General features: G+C 41.3%; 1 protein-coding gene across 4 annotated transcripts in view; it reads right to left on the bottom strand.

Annotated features, from left to right (window-relative positions):
- Positions 1–12,340, bottom strand: part of LOC5580206 (zinc finger C2HC domain-containing protein 1C) — a 176,051-nt gene that overhangs the window by 13,925 nt on the left and 149,786 nt on the right. For all 4 annotated transcript variants that reach the window (XM_021857710.1, XM_021857711.1, XM_021857708.1 and 1 more), the window contains one exon: positions 4,344–4,404. In XM_021857710.1, coding sequence (XP_021713402.1) covers positions 4,344–4,404 — 61 coding nt within the window. The remainder of the gene's footprint in view (positions 1–4,343; positions 4,405–12,340) is intronic.

The raw sequence follows: 12,340 nt of genomic DNA, 5'->3' as shown, positions 1-12,340 counted from the left end.
CCCTGCAAGCCAACCGTAAAAACACATCAGCACAGGAACGTCAACGAGAGAATACGGACCGGAACAATCGGCAAAGACCACAGCGACGAAAATGGACTAGCGATTGGAAACTCGGTACGTGGAACTGCAAATCTCTCAACTTCATTGGAAGTACTCGCATACTCTCCGATGTACTGAAGACACGCGGTTTCGACATCGTAGCGCTGCAGGAGGTGTGCTGGACAGGAGCATTGGTGCGAACGTTTAGAGGTAATCATACCATCTACCAGAGCTACGGCAACACACGCGAGCTGGGATCAGCTTTCATAGTGATGGGTGATATGCAAAGGCGCGTGATCGGGTGGTGGCCGATCAATGAACGAATGTGCAAGTTAAGAATCAAAGGCCGATTCTTTAACATCAGCATAATCAACGTGCATAGCCCACACTCCGGAAGCACTGATGATGACAAGGACGCATTTTACGCGCAGCTCGAACGCGAGTACGACCGCTGCCCAAGCCACGACGTCAAGGTTGGCCAGGAGGAGGAGTTCAGACCGACGATTGGAAAGTTCAGCGCCCACCGGCTGACGAACGAGAACGGCCTACGACTGATAGATTTTGCCGCTTCCAAGAACATGGCCATTCGTAGCACCTATTTCCAGCACAGCCTCCCGTATCGGTACACCTGGAGATCACCTCAGCAGACAGAATCGCAAATCGACCACGTTTTGATCGATGGACGGCACTTCTCCGACATAACCGATGTCAGAACCTATCGTGGCGCCAACATTGACTCCGACCATTACCTGGTGATGGTGAAACTGCGCCCAAAACTATCCGTCATCAACAATGTACGGTACCGACGCCCGCCCTGGTACAATCTCGAGCGGCTGAAACAACCGGATGTCGCCAATGCGTACGCGCAGCATCTTGAGGCAGCGTTGCCGGATGAGGGCGAGCTCGATAGGGCCCCTCTTGAGGACTGCTGGAGGACAGTCAAAGCAGCCATTAACGACGCTGCCGAAAGCGTTGTCGGATATGTGGAACGGAGCTCAAGAAACGATTGGTTCGAGTGCCAGGAGGTTTTAGAGGAGAAGAATGCAGCGCGGGCTGCAATGCTGCAGCATGGTACGCGGCAAAACGTGGAACGATACAGACTGAAGCGGAAACAGCAAACCCGGCTATTCCGGGACAAAAAGCGCCGCCTGGAAGAGGTGGAATGCCAAGAGATGGAGTTGCTGTACCGTTCTCAAGAAACGCGGAAGTTCTATCAGAAACTCAACACATCCCGCAAAGGTATCGTGCCGCGAGCTGAGATGTGCTGGGATAAGGATGGGAGCATCTTGACGGTCGGACGCTAGGTGATCGAAAGGTGGAAGCAGCACTACGATGAACACCTGAATGGCGCAGAGAACACAGGCACAGAAGGTCAGGACAGCGAAGGCGATGGCTACGTCAGCACAGCGGACAGCGGAAATCAACCAGCTCCCACGATGGGGGAAGTTAAGGATGCCATTCAACAGCTCAAGAACAACAAAGCCGCTGGCAAGGATGGTATCGGAGCCGAACTCATCAAGATGGGCCCGGACAGGTTGGCCGCTTGTCTGCATCGGCTGATAGTCAGAATCTGGGAAACGGAACAGTTACCGGAGGAGTGGAAGCAAGGCGTTATATGCCCTATCTACAAAAAGGGCGACAAACTGGAGTGTGAAAATTATCGTGCAATCACCATCCTAAACGCCGTCTATAAAGTGCTATCCCAGATTCTCTTCCGTCGTCTATTACCTATAGCAAACGAGTTCGTGGGAAGTTATCAAGCAGGTTTCATCGACGGCCGCTCGACAACGGACCAGATCTTTTCCGTGCGGCAAATCCTCCAGAAATGCCGTGAGTACCAGGTCCCTACGCACCATTTGTTGATCGATTTCAAGGCGGCATACGATAGCATCGACCGCATAGAGCTATGGAAAATCATGGACGAGAACAGCTTTCCCGGGAAGCTCACAAGATTGATCAGAGCAACGATGGACGGTGTGCAAAACTGCGTGAAGATCTCGGGCGAACACTCCAGTTCGTTCGAGTCTCGGCGGGGACTACGACAGGGCGACGGACTTTCGTGCCTGTTGTTCATTATTGCGCTTGAAGGTGTCATGCGGAGAGCCGGACTTAACAGTCGAGGCACGATTTTCACGAGATCCGGACAATTTGTTTGCTTCGCGGATGACATGGATATTATTGGGAGAAAATTTGAAACGGTGGCAGATTTGTTCACCCGTTTGAAACGCGAAGCAACAAGAGTCGGGCTAATGGTGAATGCGTCGAAAACAAAGTACATGCTGGTTGGCGGAACTGAGCGCGACAGGGCCCGCCTAGGAAGCAGTGTTACGATAGACGGGGATACCTTCGAGGTGGTGGACGAGTTCGTCTACCTCGGATCCTTGTTGACGGCTGACAACAATGTTAGTCGGGAAATACGAAGGCGCATCATCAGCGGAAGTCGTGCCTACTATGGGCTCCAGAAAAAACTGCGGTCAAGAAAGATTCACCCCCGCACCAAATGCACGATGTACAAAACGCTCATAAGACCGGTAGTCCTCTATGGGCATGAGGCGTGGACTATGCTCGAGGAGGACTTGCAAGCTCTTGGGGTTTTCGAACGGAACGAAAAGGACGATCTTCGGCGGCGTACAGGAGAACGGCGTGTGGCGGCGAAGGATGAACCACGAGCTCGCTCAACTCTACGGCGAACCCAGTATCGTGAAGGTAGCTAAAGCTAAAAGGATACGCTGGGTAGGGCATGTTGCAAGAATGCCGGACAACAACCCTGTAAAGATGGTGTTCGCCACGAATCCGGTCGGAACAAGAAGGCGTGGGGCGCAGCGAGCTAGGTGGATTGACCAGGTACACCAGGACCTGGAGAGCGTGGGTCACAGTCGAGGATGGAGAGAAGCGGCCATGAACCGAGGGAATTGGCGAAATATTGTTGGCGAGGCTTTATCAAGATAATTGATGTAAAGCCAAATAAGTAAGTAAGTAAGTGCTCTGGACAGCAAGTTAATTTGCTCCAAAATGACTTGCGAAAATTTTGAAGAGTTTCGTATTTCAAATTGTCGCATCTCAAAATACAGACGAAATCTTGATATCAAGTTGGATGCGATGAGTTGAATTCAGTTGTTGGTAGTCATGTTAGAATTGATTGAAGGTACTCAAATATAATCGATGCCGATACATTTTTTTTATTGATCTATCATCATTCCTTTAGGCGTCTCCATAGCCCACCAGGCCCATTTGTGATTCATTCCACTCAGCAGTAATAAATCAGGTAGGTAGGTAGGTACGATGCTTTTCGTGCCCCGACAATCAGTAAATTGACGCAAATTGTCACAGCCAATCATGGGACGGTGAATGATCATCGATATCGGAGAAGCAAAAGCAAGGGATGGAAACATGCTAGTTTTGTGGAAAGCAGCTTTCCTTCAATCAACTTTTCCGAACGTATCGAACAAAAAAAAAAAAAAAAAGAAAAGATATCCAGACAAGACAGTGACGTGGAGTGGAATCCTTCACTCAATTATTCACCAAAGTAGGCCGTCTTCGTCGCTTGATGGATTCTCAAGATGGAGAACACGCGTTGCCTTTGTTCTTCGCCTTCGTAGAAGGGAAACAAACTGTAGAAATGCATTTCACGCGCCATTTGGATGAAACAACAATTTGATGTGACTGACGCGCCTAAGGTGGATTTGTTTCTGTTTTGCATTAAATTCACAGTGGGCAATAGCGGAACTATTTGAAGCCATTATTTTATCACGATATCGTATACCTTTTTCCATGTAAAACATTACAAGTGCATGAGCTTTTCCAGGAATTTAAGCGATTCCTACATATAATAGGATGTTTGGATCCGTTTTGCCCACTGTGCACCGAGAGGATCAGAATACGTAGATAAAAGTCAACTTGAGAGGCTTATTCCTGGTTCCGTTTTCGAATCCAGTATACCCCTTCCGTGCGGAAAAGGGGTAAATGAAAATTCGATTTGCTGAGGGTGTAACAGTCGCAGTCGTCGTAACAATATCAAGGTAGAACCGAGCTCAAAATTTGTATACTCAGCAAATTGACGTGACACCTGATTGTTTTCGGGGCCCATTAGCATCGACGGTTACGCGGGGAGTTGGTTGGGGGAGAAAGGCCGTAATGTAATGGGCCACGGGACTAGACGGTCCTGTCACTCCTGTCTCACGATGGGAAGATTGACATTCGACAGATATCGATCCGGTATGGGCATGTGTTTCGCCCTCGCACCGTCGTTAGTCTTGAATGTCGAAGGGAACATATTTGTAATCGAGTTTGACACGTGTAATTACCTGGAAATTTCTCGTCATCCAGCAGGTTTTCGTTGTCATCGAAGGAGGCGGCTTTGAAGGTCTGGGGAAGAGAGAGAGAGAGAATAGATTGATTTTCGTCAGAATATTTGTGACATACAGGAAAATATCCAAATAACAGCCTCCACAGATAGATATTTAAGATTAAATAGCCAGACATGTACAGTTTATCGTTGGGTAAAATTAATATTTTGACACACTGTTCTTAAGGATAAAAGTGGACCAAAACTGCATATGAAGCCCTGAAAAGGGCTTTACTTTCAAGCTTATATCACATACTACTGTAGCCTGTTTGCAACTTTTGAATAAATAGTTTTTACATTACTTAATCAACAGTTATTTTAAGTTTTAATTTAATTTGAATCGGCTAAGAAACTACGAAGATATGGCAATCTGAAGCTGCTCATTTTGTATGGGAAAACGGCTTTGGTGCACTTTATATGTCCCATAATGTAGTTCTTATGTGTTGTAAATTTTCTATTGGTTTTTAATGTCATTCAATATTGCTGTTCATGATTTTAAGTTATTGTGAATGCTTTAAAGATTTTATAAGAAATTGATTCGTAAGTTTAGAATGGTTTTAGTTTATAAGTTTTAGAATGGTCAATAAATTGCAATGAACTTCTATACTACAAGTCTGACCTAGCTGTAACTGTTAGAAACCGAAATCCATAAATTTTCTCTCCATCAACTTGACCTACACAAAAAAAAAGAATGTCGACAATGCCTGTCAGCGACAACATAATTCCCGCGCTATCGTTGACATCATTTACTTGCACACCTCCTACTTGACGATGGTGGCCGACCGAATTATACCCTCCAGACTTGACAGCAACACCTTGGCAGCAGGGAAGGCCGCCCGCAAGTCGCGGTGGTGAGCGGCGCGTTAATCGTAAAAGTTTTCCCATTTACCTCGCGGAAAATTCTTCTTTCAATCCCATTACCATAATTACATCGATCAGCTCTAGCTCGCGGTGTTTTGAAGGAAGCTTTCCACCCTGCCCCTAGAGACAGCAGTATGTGAAATTGTGCCCCAATAATAGGATTTCTACATCCGTGGCGTCCCCAAATGGTTTTGATTAACCCTTTAAGGATGGATGCATCATATCAAAGTTGAAAGAAAAAAAAAATACTATACACAGCTAAAAATAAAACTAAATTTCAACGCCCAATCCATTACTATTCAATCTAATTCACATAAAATTTGCACGTTTATTTTATATTCAATCATTTTTGGTTAAAAATTGAATGTATAATAATTTAATTTTACATGATGCTTTGACAACATACGATTTTAATTTATTTTTACAGTAGACTGCAGTTTACATCACATTGAATTTTATTTTTCTTCAGAGTGCATACACACTAAGAAACAACTAATATTGCATATGACGTAAATTTCATTGTAAGTGAAATATTCGATGTAAAAATGAAATCCCGCGAATTTGATGGTGAAGTGAACTCACTTTACGTCACTTTTTTCCGCAGTGCGAAAATTGAGTTCAGACAATTATGTGGAAGATTATGTAGGACCTCCGGTTGGGGGAAATCGTTGGTAACCCATGCAAAATGGGTATTTTCGGAACGGGCACGACAAGGGGATGACGAAAATCGATATCCGACGCCATTATGGAATCCAAGATGGCGACCTCTGGTTGGGGAAAACCGTTGGAAACCCATACAACATTGGTATTTTCGGAACGGGCATGACAAGCGATTGAATATCGATGTCTGACGACATTTTTAAATCCAATTATCTGAAACCTCAAAAAACGAAGTCTGTTTTAACGCAAATTTATTTGACATCACTAAACTCTAGAACATCAGTACAGATTAGTACATTGATCCATTTGCTTATGAAGAGTTAAGATTTTATGCCTTATATATGTATTATTAATATACAACTACTTTCGTGTGTAGATAGTCAGGCCTATATTTCGTGGATTCCTTGGAAGTCCAAAAACATCGACACAACTCAATACAATACTTCGTTTGGTAAGTAATCGGTAAGTAATGGTAAGATCGTAAATGGTAAGTAAGGGGCCTTTGAAATATTGAAGAGCTATCTATTGATGATTGGTTACGCTTGTAGATCTTAATGCCTATATACGATAGAGATCTTGGAGGACCAAGAACATCCGCATAAATTAATACAATACATCGTTTACTCACAGGCATCTTTGGGGGCCTATGCAGTATTTGAAAATTAACCTCTAATCACCTATTACGGCTGTAGATCCCAAGGCCTATATTCAATAGAGTCCTTGGAGGACCTAGGACATCGCCACAAATTATAACAATACTCATTTTACTGAAACGAATAGATAAGGGCCTGTGACATAATAAAAAACCATCCATTGATAATTGGTTACGCTTGTAGATTCTAAGGCCTATACTCGATATAGATCTTGGAGGACATAGGACATCCACACAAATGAATACAATACACCGTTTACTCACATGAATGTTTGGGGGTTTTTGGAGTATTTGAAAACTAACCTCTGATCACTTATTACGGTCGTAGATCCCAAGGCCTATATTCAATGGAGTTCTTGGAGGACCAAAAACATCCGTACAAACAAATAAAATATTCCGATGACCTAAATGAAGTCCTTGGAGGACCTAGGATATCGGTACAGATTTTAACAATACTCATTTTTCTGCTATGAATAGATAAGGCCATAACAAAAAAAAAACATCAAAGGATCGTGTTTAGCCAGTACATTGCAGGTATATATTCCAGGAAGTTTTTGGACGAACTAGAACACCTGTTGTACTCACTTAGTTACCAAACTGGGATCTGGGAATACAAACTCTTTTTCAAATTATAATAATCTTCTAGGGTCCAGTATTGTGAGACGTTCTTCTACATAGAAATGATAAATTGTTCTCCGTTAACTCATGTACAATCATATGCCCAAACTCCAAAGAGTTCTTGGAAGATCATAACTTGTACACATTCTAGCCTGATTAAGAACCCAATATATCAATAATATGTTAATGATGCTAAATGAGCATAATTTCTCTAAATAATATAAATTTATTTTGTACAAGTAGACTTCAAAACGCAAAACCTCGTTTTACGAACTGAGCTCCCTCGTTTTACGCACTGACTCAATTTACGCACCAATTCAATTTGCGCACCCCCGATCTAGTACGTAAATTGAGGTTACAGTGTATTTGAACTTAAAAACACGTAATTATTGTAAATTACGTCCAAAGCGACTGACAATTTGTGTGATCCGTACAACATTCAGTTCAATGTGACGGGAAATCGCGTCATTTTTAACTTAAATATACGTCATTTTGTCATTTTACTTGCTTTAATATATCGGGCAAATATTATGACGTAAATTTCAATGATTTTGTGTGTAGACACAGTCTTGCCGCAAATTCAAGAATCTAGAATAATATTACACATTTTCATGATGTGTAATACAGTGCTGTTTCAAATTTCCGGACGCTTCGAAAGCTGGACTTTCTTTTTTTGATCGGTATTTCTAAACTAAGTTCCGTTTTTTTTTGCTAGGGATCCATAAATATAACACGCTGAACTTGTAAAAGTTGACTAAATAATAATTTTTGGGTGAGTTAAGGCCAGGGTCCGGGTTTCAAAGCATCCGGGCATTTCATAGGCTTATAGAGCATGATACAACGTGTACATCATGCTCTATAAGCCACACGTGTGCGTCATAACTAATTCGCACATATATGAGATATTTTAGACTAGTCTTCTAGATTTACCCAGGCTCTCACAGTTATGGTAATGGTACAAATCCAACAATGTTGAGCTGAGTTGAGTTTATGCGTAGCACTGTCAATCTATGTTCTCACATTCTAGGATCTCCAAATCAACTTGAGGCTCTTATCAATATATCTACTAGATCAACCTGGGCTTTGATTGTGTCCTCAACAAAAGTAATAAGTCAATAAGAGCCTAGAAGTGTGTGTATGATTCTCATAATTCATTTTCATAGATTAAAAATTCCCCGTGTCAATTAGACAATCCAATATTTCGCAAACGATATACTAGATCAATATGCTTGCAATGTGCAGTCAGTCGAAAGTTAGTTAAGCACATTGGAAGAGTAGCCTTATGCACCCCACACACGGTCAGACGGTTTGACCAACATTGACTCCACCCCCAAGTTAGTCAAACTACAACCGCTTGACTAACTGCCAAAGCTTGTTGCACCAACATAACTTTGCCGTATTCCGGAGTTATCCCTGTTCGGGATGTTGATTGGATGAATATTTTCGACTGATGTTATTTTTATGTCTGGTGTTCCCGTGAATGCAAAACAGCATGAAATAGTGTCCAATGTAAATCAAGCTAAACAAAATCTTGATTGAAAATATAAAACGACTTTTTGAATTAATGACGGTGCGGCTTGAAAGTTACTTTTTTATGAAATGTTTGAGAAGAAAATAAGACACATTAATTAGGAACGCGTTCTGGTATTTTGTTATTGACAACGAATACCTCGATAAGATATTTATGTTGGGAATTTTCTGAAGGGATTTCTGATTTGGAGCTTCTCAATTTATTATTTATTGTACGTACTCCTCCTGGAATGTTTTTAAGATTTTTACCAGGAGTTCATTTCAAATTCATCAATACCTTTTTCATGTCTTCTCGTAATACCATCTAGGAAAACATTAGAGATGAGTACATGGATAAATTCCAGAGTTTCTTGAGGTGCGCCAAGCCATTTACTTTACATTTTTACAAAGATTACCCCTATGATTTCTCAAGAACTTTCTGTACAAAATACATTTTTGGTGTACTTGGAGGAATCTTAAAGAAGGACATTATAGTAAAAACCACAACATGATCAAATCTTGAAAGAATATAAGTAATAACACACAAGATAATGTAAAAATAATATAAAAGAATATATGAATATTTTTTTTGGGAAAATATTAAACTAGAAATTTCTTATTATCATAAAAACTCCTGAATGGAATATTGACAGTATTCTCGATCTAAATACTTCATGAATATCTTAAAAAACCTTGAAGCATTATTTGTTACTTGTTTAGTGGCATCGTTGAATAAATCTTCAATAATGAAAATAATACTTGATTTTGTAGGCAAATTTTGTACAAGAATTTACTCTAGGAATCTCCTTTAATTTCTTACAGCTTTCTAGGGAGATTCCTGCATGAAGGCTCCAGTGATTCTCCCAGGAATACTGCCAGGGATTTGTCCCGGAATTCATTCAAGAATTAATCCAAAGATTGTTCCAGGAATTCCTTAAGGAATTCTCCCGAATTACCTACAAAGATTTCTTAAGGAATTCCCACACCAATAATTCAGAGATTCCTTCAGAAATTATTCAAAAGATTCTGACAGGCATCACTCCAACAATTTACCAGCTATTTTCCACGAATTACTTAAGCATTCCTCCAGGAATTTTTCCAATGATTTTTTTGGGAATTTATCCAGGAATTCTCTGAAATTTCTCCAGGATTTTTATGAATGGCTTCAATAATTGGTCAGAGATTTTTCTAGAAATTCCTACATAAAATCTTAAAGAGATGCAAAGTAAAATTTTCAGAGGTTTTTCTTCTTAAAAATTTCTATAGAAATTTCTTAAGGAATTCTTCCGGAAAAGAAATACTGGAGGAATCCTGGAGAAATTCCTGGATGAGCTTCTCGAGAAATTCTTTCAGAAACCCCGTAAAGTGTGGTATGAATCCCAAAAAAAATCCTATAGGTATGTTTGGGGAGTTCCTGGAGGAATCTCTGTAGAATTCTTAGAGAAATCGCTAGGGAATTCTTGGAAGAATCACTAAAGATTGTCTGAGGATTCTGTGGCAAATTTCTGGAGAAATTTCAAGGGATGTCTTGGAGAAATCTCTGGGCAATTCCTGTAGACATCTCTGGGACATTCCTGAAAGAATTTTCGAAGCATTTCTCTGAAGTTCCTGGAGAATTTCTGGAGGAATTTGTGGAAGAGTCCTTGAGGAGTTCCTGGAGAAATTTCTGGCAGAATCCTGGAGATATTCCTGGAGATGTTTATATGGAATTTCTGGGATATTCTTGGAAGAACACCTGAAGAATTTTAGAAGGAATCCCTTGAGAATTGTTGAAGAAATTCTTGGAGAATTCCTGAATTGAGAACCTTGAGGCATTTCTGGAGAAGTTTATGTTATTTTTTCCCCAATTCAATGGAAAATTCATGAAGAAATCTCTGGAAAATTCCTGGAATATTATATTTTCTGAGGCATTGCGCTGCAGTTCCTGGGGATTTCACGAAAAAAAAAAAATCTGAAGAAATCCAGTAGGAGTTCCTAGAGGAATCTCGGAGAAATTCCTGGAGCAATCCCGGAAGAATTCCTGGAGGGACCGCGGTGGAACCCCTGGAGAATTCCCGGAGGAATATTTGGAAAAGTCCCGGAGAAATTCCTGGAAGAATCCCGGAGGAATCCCTGAAGGAATCCCGGAGGGATTCCTGGAGGAATTCCGCAGGATTTTCTGGAGGAATTCGTGGAGGAATCCCGAGAGCATTTTTTTGGGAATTCCAAAAACATTCCTGTAGGAAAAAAATCCTGGAAAAATTTCTAGGGATTTACTCTCTGGGATATTCCAGGGATAATTTCTCTGGGGTATTCCAGGAATAATTTCTGAAGCATTTCTCTGCAGTTCCTGGGGATTCTTTTAAAGATCCCTGAGGAATTCCTGGAGAAATCCTTGAAGAATTCCTTCAGGAATTTCTGGACATCCCGGAGTAACCTCTGAGGCCATTGACTCAGCCCCCCAGGTTGATGCTCATGTTGGTGCTATGTTTGACCGTGTGTGATGCTGCTTGACGAACCAATTTGACAGTTTGTGTAACCGATTTGACGGTTGACGAATTGGTTGGCCAAAGTCATTTTGATTTTGCTCAAACCACCTGTGGGCGGAGCCGAAAGTTTGATAAACTGATCGTACTGTCTTTAGGGATGTTGCACGAACATCGACGTTAGCATGTCAAATTTGAAGCTTTGACGTCCCATGAACTGCCGATGCAGATGGGTGGCAGATCAAAATGCTTGAATTTACGCAGCGTCGTCGCCAAGGTTGTCTAGAAAATGTGCGCTCTTGAGTTGTTTCTATATTTTCCGCTAGCGATTTCCCACAATCTATTCTGACACACACAATTCTACATGTGATTCCATCAAAAGTTCAATTAGGAATTCCTCCAGGGATTGTACCAGGAATTCCTACAAGGAATCTTTCAGGAACTTCACCTGGAGTTCCTTCAAGTAAAGCTGCAGAAATTTCTTTAGGAATTCTACCAAAATTCCTTCATGGATTTCATCGGTAATTCCTTCATAATTCCACAAGGTGTTCCTCCAGAAATTTAATCAAGATTTTGTCCAGCGATTTAACAAAGAATTCCTGTAAGAATTCCTTTAGAAATTCTTTTCGAAAGTTCACCTGGAATTCTTTATGCGATGCTACCAGGAGTTTGGTCAAAGGATTCCTCAAAAAATTCTCCAATGATTACATCAGGAGAACTTCAAAAGATTCCATGAGAAGTTATTGTGAGGATTTCACCAGGAACTCCATTAAAATTTCCTCTACGGATTACATTAAGAGTTTCTATAGGGATTCCATCAGTAGTTCCTCTAGCATCAGTAGTTAATATAGGGAATTAAACACGAGTTTGTCCAGAAATTCCATCAGGAGTATTTCTTAAGATACAATCTTGAATTCCACGAAGGATTCGTTTAGGAGTTCCTTCAGGGTTTTTATCAGGAATATTCCAGGGATTCCATCGGAAGTTCCACTATAAATTCCATCGGGAGTTCTACGGATTCCATTGGAGGATTCCATCAGAAATTACTCTAAGGATTCCATCGGAATTTCCTGTAGGGATTCCATCAAAAGTTCTTCTGTTTTTTCTCCAGATGTTCTTCTAAGGATTATATCTGGAGGTCCTTCAGGGATTCCATCTGGAATTCCTCCAGAGATTGCATCAGGAGTTCCC

The sequence above is a fragment of the Aedes aegypti genome, chromosome 1, assembly GCF_002204515.2.
Source record: "Aedes aegypti strain LVP_AGWG chromosome 1, AaegL5.0 Primary Assembly, whole genome shotgun sequence".
Taxonomy (NCBI): Eukaryota; Metazoa; Arthropoda; class Insecta; order Diptera; family Culicidae; genus Aedes; species Aedes aegypti.
The sequence above is the reverse complement of the archived record's forward strand: the minus strand, read 5'-3'. Positions and strand labels throughout refer to the sequence as shown.